This window comes from Chlorocebus sabaeus, chromosome X (assembly GCF_047675955.1).
Source record: "Chlorocebus sabaeus isolate Y175 chromosome X, mChlSab1.0.hap1, whole genome shotgun sequence".
Lineage (NCBI taxonomy): Eukaryota > Metazoa > Chordata > Mammalia > Primates > Cercopithecidae > Chlorocebus > Chlorocebus sabaeus.
The window spans coordinates 103,129,390-103,146,045 of record NC_132933.1 but is presented as its reverse complement, the minus strand read 5'-3'; the positions used below and the strand labels follow the sequence as shown (position 1 = coordinate 103,146,045).

General features: G+C 42.6%; 1 protein-coding gene across 1 annotated transcript; it reads right to left on the bottom strand.

Annotated features, from left to right (window-relative positions):
• Positions 1–214: 214 nt before the first annotated feature.
• Positions 215–8,694, bottom strand: PAGE1 (PAGE family member 1). Its single transcript, XM_073013212.1, has 7 exons — positions 8,631–8,694; positions 8,036–8,129; positions 5,189–5,314; positions 3,916–4,041; positions 3,067–3,192; positions 2,218–2,343; positions 215–341 (listed from the first exon to the last, which is right to left on the bottom strand). The coding sequence occupies exons 1-7, from the start codon at positions 8,691–8,693 to the stop codon at positions 319–321; spliced, it is 684 nt and encodes a 227-aa protein (XP_072869313.1). The 5' UTR covers position 8,694; the 3' UTR covers positions 215–318.
• Between the last annotated feature and the right edge of the window lie 7,962 nt (positions 8,695–16,656).

Here is a 16,656-nt window from a genome sequence, read left to right as displayed (position 1 = left end):
TCAAAGATGATATGAATCTGTATGTTGAAAACTGAAAAGGATCTATAAGTAAACTTTTAGAATTACTAAGCATGTTTAACAAGGTTGCTGGATAGAAACTCAGTATGTAGGAATTATGCCTCTACATACCAGCTCAAACAGCTAGCATATAAAATGTCAAAGAATGATACACATTTCAGAGCATCGAATACCTGGAAATAAAATTAACAAAAGATGCACAAGACTTCTTTGCAGAAGGATGTAAAGCTTTATTGGGAGAATTTTAACGGTCAAATTTCCAACACAGGAGCATCCTGCATCATTTCAGCGTGTCTTCTTTTAAGGTTGTGATTGCCCTTCATCTGTAACAGAAACATAACAGTTAGGAACATGACTTAGCAGCAGATTATTTAGATGACCCTAAAGGCACATAAAGGACACTACAATTTGGGTTTTGTAAAATGGACTACAAATAGAACCTTAAGGGCGATCCTGTGTCTTATAGCCAAGTAAATCTCGTATAAACTTTGAGGGTAGACATGTAGAATTTAAAGGTAATTAATTCCGTAAACATAAAATGCTTCCTTTAAATCCAGAAGCATTTATAATTAACAGTCAGCAATTTGGAAAACACATGTGTAAAACATACTTCAGTGGATTACTCAGAAAGTACTGGAGTCATGGTCTTTGAACTTCAAATCTTACCAACTGATGCCTCAAAAGCTGAAACTTACATCTAACATTTGATATGGTTAGAGATCACATATGTGTCGACAGTCTTATTAGAAATACTGGCTCATGAAGACTGACAGTGGGGCAGGGAACGTGAATAGCACAGACATCTTACTCACACCCATGCTGAGGATCACTGATCTACATCCCACAGAAAATAGAAACTAAATGGTCTCTCACCATTTGATTATTCACTCACTCAAGGTTTCCTCGGAGAAAGATTTAAAAAGCAATTATTCATTAAGGGCCAGAGAATCCCAGCTTGGGCAACACAGTGAGACCTCGTCTGTACAAAAATTTTTTTTTAAAAAAAAACAGCATCAATCAGGCATGGCAGCTTGTGCCTGTAGCTCCAGCTGCTCAGGAGGCTGAGTTGGGAAGATCGCTTGAGCCTGGGAGGCCGAGGTTGCAGTGAGCTGAAATCACACCACAGCACTCCAGTCTGGGTGACAGAGTGAGATTTGTCACACACACATACAAAAAAAAAAAAAAAAAAAAGCCAGAGAATTCAAAAATTGACAGAACCTAAGAATAGGCATTCAGGTCTCCACACAGAAAAACTAGGATGAAGCAGAGTGCCCGCTCACTTTCTTAGTAGCAATGAAATCTCAATTCAGAGGTTTTCAGATGACTCAGGCCAGGATTTGATGATTTATGATACACGAATCATGCAAAACAGATGATCTCTGTATCCCATGCATTCTGTGCAACAGGATCAGAGTGTGAAAGAACCAGAATGGAAAAGGATTTTAAAATATCTGACTTAAACTCACTATTTTCATAAAACCAAAGACAGGTTGAGAAGGTAAGGGATTTGCTCAAAATATCACCAATGCTGTAAGAGCTGGTATTAGAATCTGCATCACTGCTTCAGCATATTTCACACCAAGTGATGGGTGTTACAAATGTGTTATGTATTTGTTAAAAGCAGATCTTTACAAAAGCATCTGAATATCATGAGCTATTGGTTTAAGGATTTATACTCAAAAGTTATAATTCAATATGGCTTTGACTCAGTTTGTTTCTGTATCTGACAGTCTATAAGTTGGGGGCTGGAACCTGAACTACGTTTCAAATAACCTTTATATAAGAACTCTATTATTAAAGAGGCAGTATTGTCACCTCTGTGTTATTAAAAACATAATACTGGGCCAGGCGCAGTGGCTCATGCCTGTAATCCTGGCACTTCAGGAGGCTGAGGCAGGTGGAATACCTGAGATCAGGAGTTTGAGATCAGCTTATGCAAAATGGCAAAACCTCATCTCTACTAAAAATACAAAAATTAGCTGGGCGTGGTGGAGCACGCCTGTAATCCCAGCTACTTGGGAGGCTGAGGGAGGAGAATCACTTGAACCTAGGAGGCAGAAGTTCCAGTGAGCCAAGATGGCACCAATGCACTCCAGCCTGGTTGACAGAGTGAGACTGTCTCAAAAAAATAATAATAATTATAATATGATACTGTGGAAACAGACACCCTACAATTTGCATGCCTAATGGATTGACTACCTTCTTCAGGTGTTTTCACCTCCTCTGGATTTGGCAGGCCCAGCTCCTGGACATCAGGACCATCTCCACGCTCACACCCGGTCTTCGGGTCAACCTGTTCCTGGCTATCTGCTTCAGGCTCTGGCCCTTAAAAAAAAAAAAAAATACATATATATACACATGTAGCCGGGCGCGGTGGCTCAAGCCTGTAATCCCAGCACTTTGGGAGGCCGAGACGGGCGGATCACGAGGTCAGGAGATCGAGACCATCCTGGCGAACACGGTGAAACCTCGTCTCTACTAAAAATACAAAAAATTAGCCGGGCGAGGTGGCGGGCGCCTGTAGTCCCAGCTACTCGGGAGGCTGAGGCAGGAGAATGGCGTAAACCCGGGAGGCGGAGCTTGCAGTGAGCTGAGTTCCGGCCACTGCACTCCAGCCTGGGAGACAGAGCGAGACTCCGTCTCAAAAAAAAAACAAAAAACAAACAAACAAACAAAAAAAACATAATACTGGGCCAGGCGCAGTGGCTCATGCCTGTAATCCTGGCACTTCAGGAGGCTGAGGCGGGTGGAATACCTGAGATCAGGAGTTTGAGATCAGCTTATGCAAAATGGCAAAACCTCATCTCTACTAAAAATACAAAAATTAGCTGGGCACGGTGGAGCACGCCTGTAATCCCAGCTACTTGGGAGGCTGAGGGAGGAGAATCACTTGAACCTAGGAGGCAGAAGTTCCAGTGAGCCAAGATGGCACCAATGCACTCCAGCCTGGTTGACAGAGTGAGACTGTCTCAAAAAAATAATAATAATTATAATATGATACTGCGGAAACAGACACCCTACAATTTGCATGCCTAATGGATTGACTACCTTCTTCAGGTGTTTTCACCTCCTCTGGATTTGGCAGGCCCAGCTCCTGGACATCAGGACCATCTCCACGCTCACACCCGGTCTTCGGGTCAACCTGTTCCTGGCTATCTGCTTCAGGCTCTGGCCCTTAAAAAAAAAAAAAATACATATATATACACATGTAGCCGGGCGCGGTGGCTCAAGCCTGTAATCCCAGCACTTTGGGAGGCCGAGACGGGCGGATCACGAGGTCAGGAGATCGAGACCATCCTGGCGAACACGGTGAAACCTCGTCTCTACTAAAAATACAAAAAATTAGCCGGGCGAGGTGGCGGGCGCCTGTAGTCCCAGCTACTCGGGAGGCTGAGGCAGGAGAATGGCGTAAACCCGGGAGGCGGAGCTTGCAGTGAGCTGAGATCCGGCCACTGCACTCCAGCCTGGGAGACAGAGCGAGACTCCGTCTCAAAAAAAAAAACAAAAAACAAACAAACAAACAAAAAAAACATAATACTGGGCCAGGCGCAGTGGCTCATGCCTGTAATCCTGGCACTTCAGGAGGCTGAGGCGGGTGGAATACCTGAGATCAGGAGTTTGAGATCAGCTTATGCAAAATGGCAAAACCTCATCTCTACTAAAAATACAAAAATTAGCTGGGCACGGTGGAGCACGCCTGTAATCCCAGCTACTTGGGAGGCTGAGGGAGGAGAATCACTTGAACCTAGGAGGCAGAAGTTCCAGTGAGCCAAGATGGCACCAATGCACTCCAGCCTGGTTGACAGAGTGAGACTGTCTCAAAAAAATAATAATAATTATAATATGATACTGCGGAAACAGACACCCTACAATTTGCATGCCTAATGGATTGACTACCTTCTTCAGGTGTTTTCACCTCTTCTGGATTTGGCAGGCCCAACTCCTGGACATCAGGACCATCTCCACGCTCACACCCAGTCTTCGGGTCAACCTGTTCCTGGCTATCTGCTTCAGGCTCTGGCCCTTAAAAAAAAAAATACATATATATACACATGTATATATGTACATGTATATGTATATCAATTTAAGCAGTAAAACATGAAATATGAATAAGGAAATAATATTCATGCTCTCAGTTTTATTAAATAAAAGCTTACACTAGTGTAATAATAGATGTGTTGATAAGAATCCCAAGAATATTATTTCAGGAGTCTGTTGGCAGAAAAGAGGAAAACAGGGTTTTCCAAATATTACCCTCTTCCTTTCCGAAGACTGCCCTCAGACAACTTTGTGGCCTCCTTTGCACTTCTCTGTTATTCCACTTCTGATTGTCCTTATCATATTAAATGACTCAAGGGTGAAACCCTGTTTCTCATAGCACTTACACTCCTGGCACTTAGACTCCTACATGGCATGAGTAGCCACCAATAAACACCGAGTGAAAAAAGGTCTTTAAAGAATACATGAAAAATCCCCAAATCCTGAACATTCTGCACACCGACTTATCTATCCTCTTCAAAATGTCAGTATCCTGAATGACAAAGCAAAATTAAGGAAACATTTCAGATTAAAGGAAACTAAAAACACATGACAAGCACATGCAAGACGTGATCCTGAACTGGACTCTGGATCAGAAAAAGAAATTCTATAAAGGAAATTATCTGGGCCGGGTATTAAAGGCGGCTCACACCTTTAATGCCAACATTTTGGGATGCCAAGGCGGGCAGATCACTTGAGTCAGGAGTTCAAGACCAGCCTGGCCAATGTGGTCAAACCCCGTCTCTACTAAAAGTACAAAAAAAAGAGAAACATTTATTTGTCAGGTGCTGTGGCAGGGCTGTAATCTCAGGACTTTGGGAGGCTAAGCTGAGTGGATCACCTGAGGTCAGGAGTTTGACATCAGCCTGTGCAACATGACAAAACCCCATCTCTACTAAAATTACAAAAATTAGCTGCCTGAGATGGCACATGCCTGTAATCCTAGCTGCTCGGGAGGCTGAGGCAGGAGAATCACTTGAACCCAGGAGATGGATGTTGTAGTGAGCCAAGATCAGGCCACTGTACTCCAGCCTGTGTGACAGAGTGAGACTCCATCTCAGAAAAAAAAAAGAAAATTATAATACTGTGGAAACAGACACCCTACAATTTGCATGCTTAATGGACTACCTACCTTCTGCGGGCAGTTTCATCTGCTCTGGGTTTCGCAGGCACACCTTCTTGGCATCAGGACCATCTCCAAGCTCATAGCCGGTCTTCGGCAGCACCGGTTCCTGGCTATCAGCTTCAGGCTCCTGCCCTTGAAGATAAAACAAAATTATCATTTTAAGCAGCAACACATGAAATATGAATAAGAAAATAATATTCATGCTCTTGGTCTTACTAAATAAAAGCTTTAGCTACTGTAATAACAAACGTGTTGATAAAAATCCCAAGAACATTATTTCAGGAGTCTGTTGGCAGAAAACAGGAAAACAGGGTTTTCCAAATATTACCCTCTTCCTTTCCGAAGACTGCCCTCAGACAACTTTGTTGCCTCCTTTGCACTTCTCTGTTATTGTATTTCTGATTGTCCTTATCATATTAAATGACTCAAGGCTGACATCCTGTCTCTCATTAGCATTTAGACTCCTAGCATATGGCATGAGTAGCCACCAATAAATGGTGAGTGAAAAAGCACTCTTTAGAAACTACACGAAAAAGTCCAAAGTGCTAAACATTCTGCAAACCAACTGGTCTATCCTCTTGAAAAATGTCAGTATCAGCCAGCCGGGTGTGGTGGCTTACACCTGTAATCCCAGCACTTTGGGAGACTGAGGTGGGCAGATCATCTGAGGTCAGGAGTTAGAGACCAGCCTGGCCAACATGGTGAAACCCAGGCTCTGCTACAAATACAAAAAAAAAAAAAAAAAAAAAATTTGGCAGGCGCAGTGGTCCTTGCCTGTAGTCCCAACTACTCAGGAGGCTAAGGCATGAGAATCTCTTGAGCCTGGGAGGCAGAAGTTAGAGAGAGCCTAGATCTTGCCACTGCACTCCAACCTGGGCAACAGAGTGAGACTCTGTCTGAAAAAAAAAAAAAAGAAAGAAAAAAGAAAATTATCTGGATAACTGGCAAAATCTGCGTATACTCTGTATATTAAATAACTGCAGGTTCTCATTGTTAAATTGCCTGAGTTTGATCATTGTGCAGTGATTATTCAAGAAATGACTTTTTCTTTGTTCTGAGGATATATAAACACTCTCAAGTACTTAGGGTAAAGGGCCGTAATACCTGAAACTTTATCTGAACAATGGAGCATTAGTAAGAGTAAACATAATATCCATAAGTGTGTGTGTGAGTATGTGGGCAGCAGGGTAAGAGAGGGAGGGAAGAGATATGAAACCAATGGAGCAAAAGCTATTAACAACTGGTGAATCTAGGTGAAAAGTATATGAGTTAATTGTACTATTCTTGCAAATTTTCTACAAATGTTATGTCTTGAAAATATATAAAGTAAAAACTTGTAAGAATATATGACAACTACACTGAACTTTAGGAAGACAGAAGTTTTTTTTTTTTAAATTGTGGTAAAAAATACACATAACATAAAATTTACCATGGTAACTAATTTTAAGTGTTATAGTTCAGTAAGGAGTTATGTTTGCAACATTACCAGCAACTAAGAACAAACTTTACACGTTTGTTTTCCTATATAACGAAACATTAATTAATTAATTTATTTATTTATTTGCGATGAGGTCTCACTATGTCTCCCAGGCTGGTCTTGAACCCTAGACTCAAGCGATCCTCTCACCTCAGCCTCCCAAGTAGCTGAGACTATGACTGCACGGCACTAAGCCCAGTTTGAGACCTTTCTACTAAATGACAATCTGAGGATAAACCACAGGACATGTTTAATGCTTATATTCAGCCACAGAGTACCAAGGGCAGCGTGCATTAGCTAAGAAATCTGAAGTCTACAACATGGATAGGATTTCAGTTACAATTACAATGTCAATTTCTGAAGGACTGATTAGCTGAATGGATTTGAGGACTATGGAAAATCTTACAGTCACGACACCCATTACCTACTGGGGTAAAGAGAAACTTAACTTTGTTCAAACAAAGTTATATTTAGGTCCGAAGGTCCCAAATGTAATATTCCATAAATGAACCCCGTGAAGAACAAAGCACCAAATATAACATTGTTCGTGAATCACACAAAATATACGGTCCCGCACTTAGAATAAGGGAGTGGGTGGACAGCAAGTAATGGGCATTGTTATCAGTCATATTCTAGAAACTTTTAACAGTAAATCCTTAGAATAATCCATGACCTGAGTTTCGTAATTGTTTTGCTTCAAAATATTTTATCTCGGAGAAGTTATTTCCATCTCATGTTAATCTCAGGATAATTCCTTTTTTTTTGGTTTTTCTAACCATAAAAGGATTTAATCACTTCCTAAAAGCCACTTAAAAAATCATACTACACCAGCTACCTGTATGGCAGTATCCTGAATTCTCCAGCTTTCATCAAACTTACCACATAAAAATATCAAAGGAAATGGTGGCCAGCAATGAGCAACTCAGTTTTTGGAGTTGCTCCTGCTCCTCTGAACTGGGTCTATTCCTGGGCCAGTATTAAGCTACCTTACAGTAAAGCATTTGAGTTTTAAGCACTTTCAGCAAAATCATTTACTATTGTTACAGCAACATAGATGGTAGGAAGACACAAACTTTGGAACAAAACACAAATTTTGTATTCACCAGTCAAGTGTTCTTGGACAAAACACAATCCCCGAGCCTTTGTTCTCTCATTCATAAAGTGGAGAAATTTTATCACTGTGAGGGATTTATTTCCCTAAGGTAAGCTGCAAACTATACCCTCCTCACTTTTCCAGTCAATTTCTAGGCATCTTTTGCATCGTTTTCATTCCTCCTGTTCCTGGTATGTGACAATGCATGAGACAGACACACACACACACACACACACACACACACACACACCCCAACAGGCATTCTTCTTCCCTTTCCCTTCACCTTGAGCTTCAGATGCTCCCTCATCCTCTCCCTCTTGAGTAGAATCCTGACTTTGAGTTGGTGATTCCACTTCTTCAGGTTGCTCATCACTGGACTGCTCGTGGTAGGGCATACGTGTGTGAGTGTGCAAATACAAAAAGTTTTATTAATACATGTCAAAAAATATATACACATATACACACAGAAAATGCATAGATGTTTCTGATCATAACTAAACCTAAAGACATTTCTCCAACTTTATTCTATATGGTTAATAAGGCTACTCTACCCACAGAAAGGTTACTGCGAGAAAAGTTACCCACAAGGACTTTGGAAGCGATTATACTCTATGTTGGAATAGATGTGTATAATCTATGTGTCATTAACAAGCAAAGCATGAGAAGGAAGTCATGGCCAAAAGTTGGAGAACACAAGAGAAAAAAATCCTCCTGAATCAATATTTCCTTCACGAGATGCCAGAATCATTTTTTATCAGCATGAACTACCTTTATTAGTGTATCTATACTAATGCAACAACACTATCACAAAAATTAATTTCTGCTAATAGAAAACATCGAATTAACGTTAAAGCGCTCAACAGCATAGGCCCAATTACCTCAGAAGATTCTACAAACGTTCTTGGTCTACGCTGATAGATTAATCTTCTTTGAAAACCCATATTTCACACTGAAAAGAGAAAACCGTGACTGGGAACATGCACTTGAGAGGACAGCTATATTCGATCACTTCCATGGCTAAATATTAACTTGTCATTTTAATTTTGAAAATACTCTCAAAATAAGCCCCAGAGTTAAGTGTAAGTGTGTACGTTTTCTGAGTGCTTGCAAAGCCACTTATGCTCCCCAAGCTGGCAGTGCAGTCATCTTAAGGCGTGTGGAAAAGGCAGAGGACATTATTTTAAAATTTCTTTTAGACACAGGATCTCGCTCTATTGCTCACGCTGGAATGCAGTGGCGTGATCACACTTCACTGCAGCCTCGACCTCCCGCTCAAGCGATCCTCCTGCCTCGTCTGGAGTAGCTGGGACTACAGGCGCGCACCACTGCACCCCCCTGACAGAGGGCATTTCTGATGAGGTTTAGTTTCACAAGCGGACTCCACATGAAAACACTAGTGAATCACAATTCCCGTGACTGCTGCTTTTGGCACACTCCCACTTACTAGAGCCATTCACTTCCCTCAAATCAAGTTTGGTTGGACGGCACAGCCTCTCCCAGTCCTTCCCATTGTTTCCGGACCTTCCATGGCAGAGGTGAGACCTCGCCACGCCTCTCACTCGGGTGCTTCTCACTCAGGCACTCCCCACTCCACACCGCTGGGGGGCACTCACCAGCTCGCAGCCTTGCCAGGTTCCAGGCCCCTTCTTTACCGCCATCTTCACCACCCACCTCCCGCCCCAGGGCCCTATTCAGGATTCAGGAATGTGCCCTGTGTCATGGATTCCTATCACCTCGGGACTTTGACCCCTCCAACAGCACCCGCAACACTCGCCCCATTTTCACCTGAGCCCCTGACCGCCTCCCGTTCACAGCCCACCTTCCTCCCTGTCCTGGCCCCTTCATGACCACAAAGTCAATGGTGGTGTCGCAGCCTGTGAGGAGAAGGAGGACGAGCTCGAGGCCCTTCTCTTTCGGAGGCCACTGAGCCCCTTCTCCCTCAAAAGCCACAGATCACTACACCAAGGACCCACCGAACCTGCCCTAAGCCCACTGGCTCCTCCTCACCCTCACTCACACTTCAGCCCCCAGGAGGACTGGCCTGTGGATCTACCAGCTGAGTCTCAGTAGAGGAAAAAGTGTCCAGATAGCAGGAACGTGACTGCGCACCCTCACAGCTCCCTGGCGTTCTCCACGTGGGCGAAGTGGCCGACGGGAAGACACCCAGTGAACATGCTCACTGAGGCCGGCACCCAAGGAGCATGCGCAGCTACCGCGGTAGGGGGGAGGAGGGGGGCTGCAGTTCCCAGCAGCACGCCCCACACTCCCGATTTTCATTCCCCTGGAGATAATGGAATCCGACCTCCCTCGGCAGTTTCATATGCCTCGGGTACTCAAATACCTCAAATAGTGCTCCCCTCAAAACCCATTCCACCTTCAACTGAGCCACCCTCCCGTCCAGGGCCCTCTCTTGCTCTGGCCCCACCATAGGAACAAGGATCATGGTGGCTGCCTGTGAAGCGAGGTAGACCACCTGCTAAAACAGAAATAGCAACATACCCCATAGCATTATACAAGACTAAGAGTCTCATAACCAGATATTAAAAATGTCTAGCATATAATTCAAAATTACTCAGAATATGAAGAACCAGGAAAATAGGGCCACTGAAATGGGGAAAGACAACCGACACGACTGCTAAGATAGAGATGTTGGGATTATGTGGGAAAGCCTTTAAAGATGCTATTTTATAAATGTGTAGGCTGGGCGCGGTTTGCACTTTTGCGTGCTGAAGTAAGAAGATAGATGGCTTGAGGCTAGGAGTTTCCAACCTGGGCAACACAGTGAGACCTTGTCTCTACAAAAAAAAATTAAAAATAGCTGAGCGTGATGACACATGCCTGTAGTCCTAGCTACTGTGAAGGCTGAGGCAGGAGGATCCCTTGAGCCCAGAAGTTCAAGGCTGCAGTGAGCTATGATCACACACTGCACTCGAGCCTGGGCAACAGAGTGAGACCCTGTGTCTAAAACAAAGCAAAAAGAAATTGTTCAAGTGTCTCAAACCTGATATTCAAAATGTCTAGCGTGTAATTCAAAATTACTCAGAATACGAAGAACCATGAAAGTTAGGCATCTCGGCCAGGCGCAGTGGCTCATACCTGTAATCCCAGCATTTTGGGAGGCTGAGGTGGGTAGATTACGAGGTCAGGAGTTCAAGACCAGCCTGGCCAAGATGGTGAAATCCTGTGTCTACTAAAAATACAAAAATTAGCTGAGTATGGTGGTGGTCACCTGTAATCCCAGCTACTCGGGAGGCTGAGGCATAGAATTGCTTGAACCCGGGAGGCAGAGGTTGCAGTGAGCCAAGATCGAGCCCCTGCACTCCAGCCTAGGCGACAGAGTGAGACTCCAGCTCAAAAAAATAAAGAATAAAATATAAAAAAAAGGAAGTTATGGAATCTCAAATGGAGAAAGACAAACAACTGACACCAGAGATGTTAAGATTATCTGGAAAGCCTTTAAAGATGCTGTTTTAAAAAAGCTATAAACATCCACGTCCAGACACAAGTTTTCAATTCCTTTGGGTGGATACCAAGAAATATAACTACTGGACTTAATAGTAAGAGTTTGTTTAGTTTTGTAAGAAATACTGCCAAACTGCCTTTCAAATTGGCTTTACCATTTTACATTCCCACCAGCAATGAATGAGAGTTCCTGTTGCGCCACATCCTCCCCAGCATTTGTTGTTGTCAGTGATCTGGATTTTGATCATTCTAATAGCTGTGTTTTTGGTGCAGTTTTCATCAACCCTAGTTGCCCATTGGAATTGCCTAGTAGAACATTTAAAAAATACTGATTTTTGGCTGGGCACAGTGGCTCACACTTGTTATCCCTGCACTTTGGGTGGCCGAAGCAGGCAGATCACCTGAGGTGAGGAGTTCAAGGCCAGCCTGGCCAACATGGTGAAACCCCATCTCTACAAAAAGTCAAAAATTAAGCCAGGCACGGTGGTTCATGCCTGTAATCCCAGCACTTTGGGAAGCTGCGGTGGGCGGATCACAAGGTCAGGAGATCGAGACAATCCTGACTAACACGGTGAAATCCCATCTCTACTAAAAATAAGAAAAATTAGCCAGGCATGGTGGCGGGCACCTGTAGTCCCAGCTACTTGGGAGGATGAGGCAGGAGAATGGCATGAACGCAGGAGGCGGAGCTTGCAGTGAGCCGAGATCACACCAGTGCACTCCAGCCTGGGCAACAGAGCAAGACTCCGTCTCAAAAATAAACAAACAAACAAAAGAAAAACCAAAAATTAGCTGGACATGATGGCAAGTGCCTGTAGTCCCAGCTACTCAGGAGGCTGAGGCAGGAGAATTGCTTGAACCTGGGAGGCAGAGGTTGCAGTGAGCCGAGATTGTGCCATTGCACTGTAGCCTTGGTGACAGAGTGAGACTCTGTCTCCAGAAAACAAAAACAAAAACAAAAACAAAATAAAACAAAACAAAACAAACACACAAAGATATCGATTATCAGGCTCCACCCCAGGACAATTAAGCTGGGTCTGGGGCTTAGTCATTTATTTATGAGCATTTGAAAAGTATTTCTCAGGTTATTTAAATTTGTATCTGGTGTTGAGGATGGCTAGTTTAGAACATATAATACCAATAGGCCTTTGACAAAGCGTTCAGAGCAGTGAGAAAGGTAAGATATAAAGCTTTTACCATCTTAAAGTCAACCAGCTTGTTGGGGATGGGTTGATCAGACACATTTGGAAGACCCTGCTTGAGGTAAATCAAATATAAGCAAAATAGTTGTAGATGTTGAAGCAGAGACAGCTAAAGGGACATTAGAGCTGCAATTTAAGGCCTTTCAGGGTTTCCCCAGATGATTAAAACTAATCAGAGGCCATGACAATCATCTTTTCTAAGTCTATAGGGAGAATAAATGCAGAAGGAAAGAGAGGAAAAAAACTATAACTATTTTAAAATCTTCCTAAACCCTTAGCGTGTTTTGTAGTCCTTACTATATCACCTGAACTAGTCTATTTTATAAAGTGGCCTGGATAACCTTTAAAGTCCTCTATGTGGGTCTCTATCAGCATTTGCCAGTCATAACTAACAGACTGAGATAGAAGACACTGAAGCTGTGTCTGTAGAACATAAGACAATAACAAGAGACCAAAAGCAGGTCCATTATGTACAGCTGCCCGGGAGTGTACATTTAGGAGAACTGCAAAAGTTAGAAGACATACCTTCCTTATTAAAAGTGGTGACTAGAAAATGTACCCCTAAGGAAAATCAGTATTTTTTTAAAGTATACCATTCAGTACTTCTTAGTATATTCACAAAAGTTGTGCAACCATTAGTACTAATTCCAGAACATTTTCATCACCCCTAAAAGAAACTATTTTCTGTCTTTATGGATTTTCCTATTCTGGACATTTCACGTAAATGGAATTATACAATATGTAGCCTTTTGTGTCTGGCTTCTTTCACTTTGTATAATGTTTTCAAGGTTCAACCACATTGTACCATGTATTAGTATTTCATTGTTTATTATTGCTGAATAATATTCTATTATATTGATGTACCACATTTTGTTTACCAATTCATCAGCTGATGGACATTTAGGGTCTTTCTACTTTTTTGGTCACTGTATATAATGTTGCTGTGTATATTTGTGTGCAAGTGTTTCTATAGACATATGTTTTCATTTCTCTTGGGTATACAGCTAGGAGTGGAATTGCTGGATCATAGAGTAATTCTATGTTTAACTTAAAGTGCCAAACTATTTCCTACAGTAGCTTCCCCATTTTACATTCCCACAAGCAATGTGTGAAGGTTCTTCTTTCTCTTCCTCCTCAGCAACACTTGTTATTTTCCATCTTTTTTATTATAGCCATCCTAGTGGGTTTGAAGTAGTATCACATTGTGATTTTGATTTGCATTTACCCAATAACGAACAATGTCAAGCATCTTTTCCTGTGCTTGCTGACCATTTGTATATCTTCTTTGGAGAAATGTCTATTCAGGTCCTTTGCTCAACCATCACCTGTGCTGCAACCTTTATAGCAGGTTAAACTACCACCTCTGCAACAGCTATCTTGGAAATTCAGACCACAATCTCTGCAGCAGCTGGCCCAGAACAGTCAGATCTTCATCAACAACTGCCCTATTTTTTGGCCCCAGTTTCCAACTTACATCTGACTGGAGAAAGCCAAATCTGCTCCCCAGACCAATCATATAACATGTCCAACTCTTAGTTAGCCCACCAATAACCTCCAACCAGTGCACACCTGAAGCTCTTTCCCACTCCCCTGCCTGCCTTTGAATCTCTGCCAACCACAAATGATGGTGGCTGACTTTCTTTCTGTAGCAAGCTCTGAATAAATAGCCTCTATTTGTTCTCATTTGGGTGGTCTTCATTTATTTCCACAGTAAGGTTGCCAAATAAAGGATAGGAGACCCAGTTAAATTAGAATTTCAGATAAACAGCAAACAATTTTTTAGTATAACTATAGTCGTGCATCACTTAACAACAGGGATATTGATACAGTTTGACTCTGTGTCCTCCCCCAAATCTCATGTGGAATTGTAATCCCCATGTGTTGGAGGAGGGGCCTGGTGGGAGGTGATTGAATCATGGGAGTGGATTTCCCCCTTGCTGTTCTTGTAACAGTGAGTGAGTTCTCACGAGATCTGATGGTTTAAAAGTGTGTTGCATTTCCTGCTTTGCTCTCTCTCTCTCCTGCCGCCACGTGAAGGAGGTGCTTGCTTCCCCTTCACCTTCTGCCATGATTGTAAGTTTCCTGAGGCCTCCTACTCATGCTTCCTGTATAGCCTGCAGAACTGTGAGTCAATTAAACCTTTTTTTTTTTTTTGAGGCGGAGTCTTGCTCTGTCACCCAGGCTGGAGTGCAGTGGCCCAATCTTGGCTCACTGCAACCTCCGCCTCCCAGGTTCAAGCAATTCTCCTGCCTCAGCCTCCTGAGTAGCTGGGTTTACAGGCACGTGCCACCACGCCCAGCTAATTTTTGTATTTTTTGTAGACACAGGATTTCACCATGTTGGTCAGGCTTGTCTCAAATTCCTGACCTTGTGATCCACCCACCTCAGCCTCCCAAAGTGCTGGGATTACAGGTGTGAGCCACCATCCACCCACCTCAGCCTCCCAAAGTGCTGGGATTACAGGTGTGAGCCACCACGCCCAGCCAAACCACTTTTCTTGATAAATTACCCAGTTTTAGGTAGTTATTTATAGCAGTGTGAGAATGGACTAATACAGATATGTTCTGAGAAATGCATTGTTAGGTGACTTCATCATTGTGTGAACATCATGGAGTATACTTATACAAACCTAGATGGTGTAGCCTACTACACACCTATAGGCTATATGGTATAGCCTATTGCTCCTAGGCTACAAACCTGTACAGTATGTTACTGTACTCAATACTGTAGGCATTTGTCCCACAATGCTAAGTATTTGTGTATCTAAACATAGCCAAACATAGACAAGGTAATGAGTTGTACTATGATGTCATTATGGCTATGACATCACTGGGTGATAGGAATTTCCATAATGATGTCACTAGGTTATAGGAATTTTTAGCTCTATTATCATCTTATGGGACTGCTGTCATATATGTGGTGCATTATTGACTGAAATGTCCTTATAAGATGCATGACTGTATGTTTCAAATATTGCATAATTGTGATTTGCTATATCTGGAACTCTATGCATGTATAAAAATGCAAGCTCACACAGAATTCTGAGAGGTGTACTGCTTTCTTAACAAAAGGCAGCTGGATAGTTCTGATCAGTTGAGCTCTGTGGTTTAAGTGACAATTAAATGACATTTCTGTTTCGTTGTGTTGTGTTTCTGTACCAGGCCAGAGCTTATCTGCCAATCAATACATGCTGTGATGTACCTTTATCAAGCTGGGGGACTTTCACATCATTGTCTGGGCTTTAGCTCCAATACAAGGCATTTCATTTTAAAAGCCCTTTGCTCCCTGTGTGTTAATTAAAGTCATTTCAGTGGTCTCTGCTGCCAGTTTCCTCTGCTCTTCAATGTGATTAATGTTAATTCAGTCCCAGAGTCCCCTGGAGATTCATTCAAGTTTCATTCCTGACTTATTTCTGTCCTGACCAGATGGCTCCAGGTTCCTGCAACTGCATGGGCATCTTTTGGATTATTCTGTTTATCTTTCCCAGGGCCCAAGGTAAGGGTAAAGTCTAATGGAGTGCATTTGTCAGCAGGATAAGTCATTCACTGCTGCTTGAACACCATAACCAAAGTTAGATTTCATATATGCTTTTGTAAACTCCACAGCAAAAGCTGGTGAAGGGTTGCTGATTTGTTTTTTGATCTTTTAGAAGATGCAGCCAATGGCAGGGCAGTAGCTGGTAGGACTGAGCAGAGAGGAAGGGGGACTGTACAGGGAACTCTGAAGGCTCCTGAGTCTTTCTCTGCCTTTAGGGATGTGGAAAAGATAGACATGTCATGAAAAAGACAGAATATCTTTAATGAAGCTAATAAACATGTAAAAGAAGATGTGATATTTAAAGAAACAGTACATCAAAACTGACAAATGCAATCTTTCACTGTGAGATCGAATTCAATTCACCCAAAGGGCACACTTTACTTTTGTTAAAAAATACTTGCCTTAGATTTCAACACAGCAAAAGCTCTCATATAAGCCAAGGCTAAAGCTGAATATGCTCTGGTTAGTGGGTTTTGCAACCCTGAAAAACAAGCAGGAAGCCACACAATACAGAGATTTGGCATTTGGACTTGCACACATGTGGGCATACATGGACACACACCAGCACACATACAATCCAGTAATTATGAATTATCATCATTAGGGGTTTCAGCGCCAAAAGTGTTTGTTGTTCAAAATGTTGTAAGGATGCACAATTCACACATATTTTCAGATTGTTGGTTCTGATTCCTGGATCAGTTCC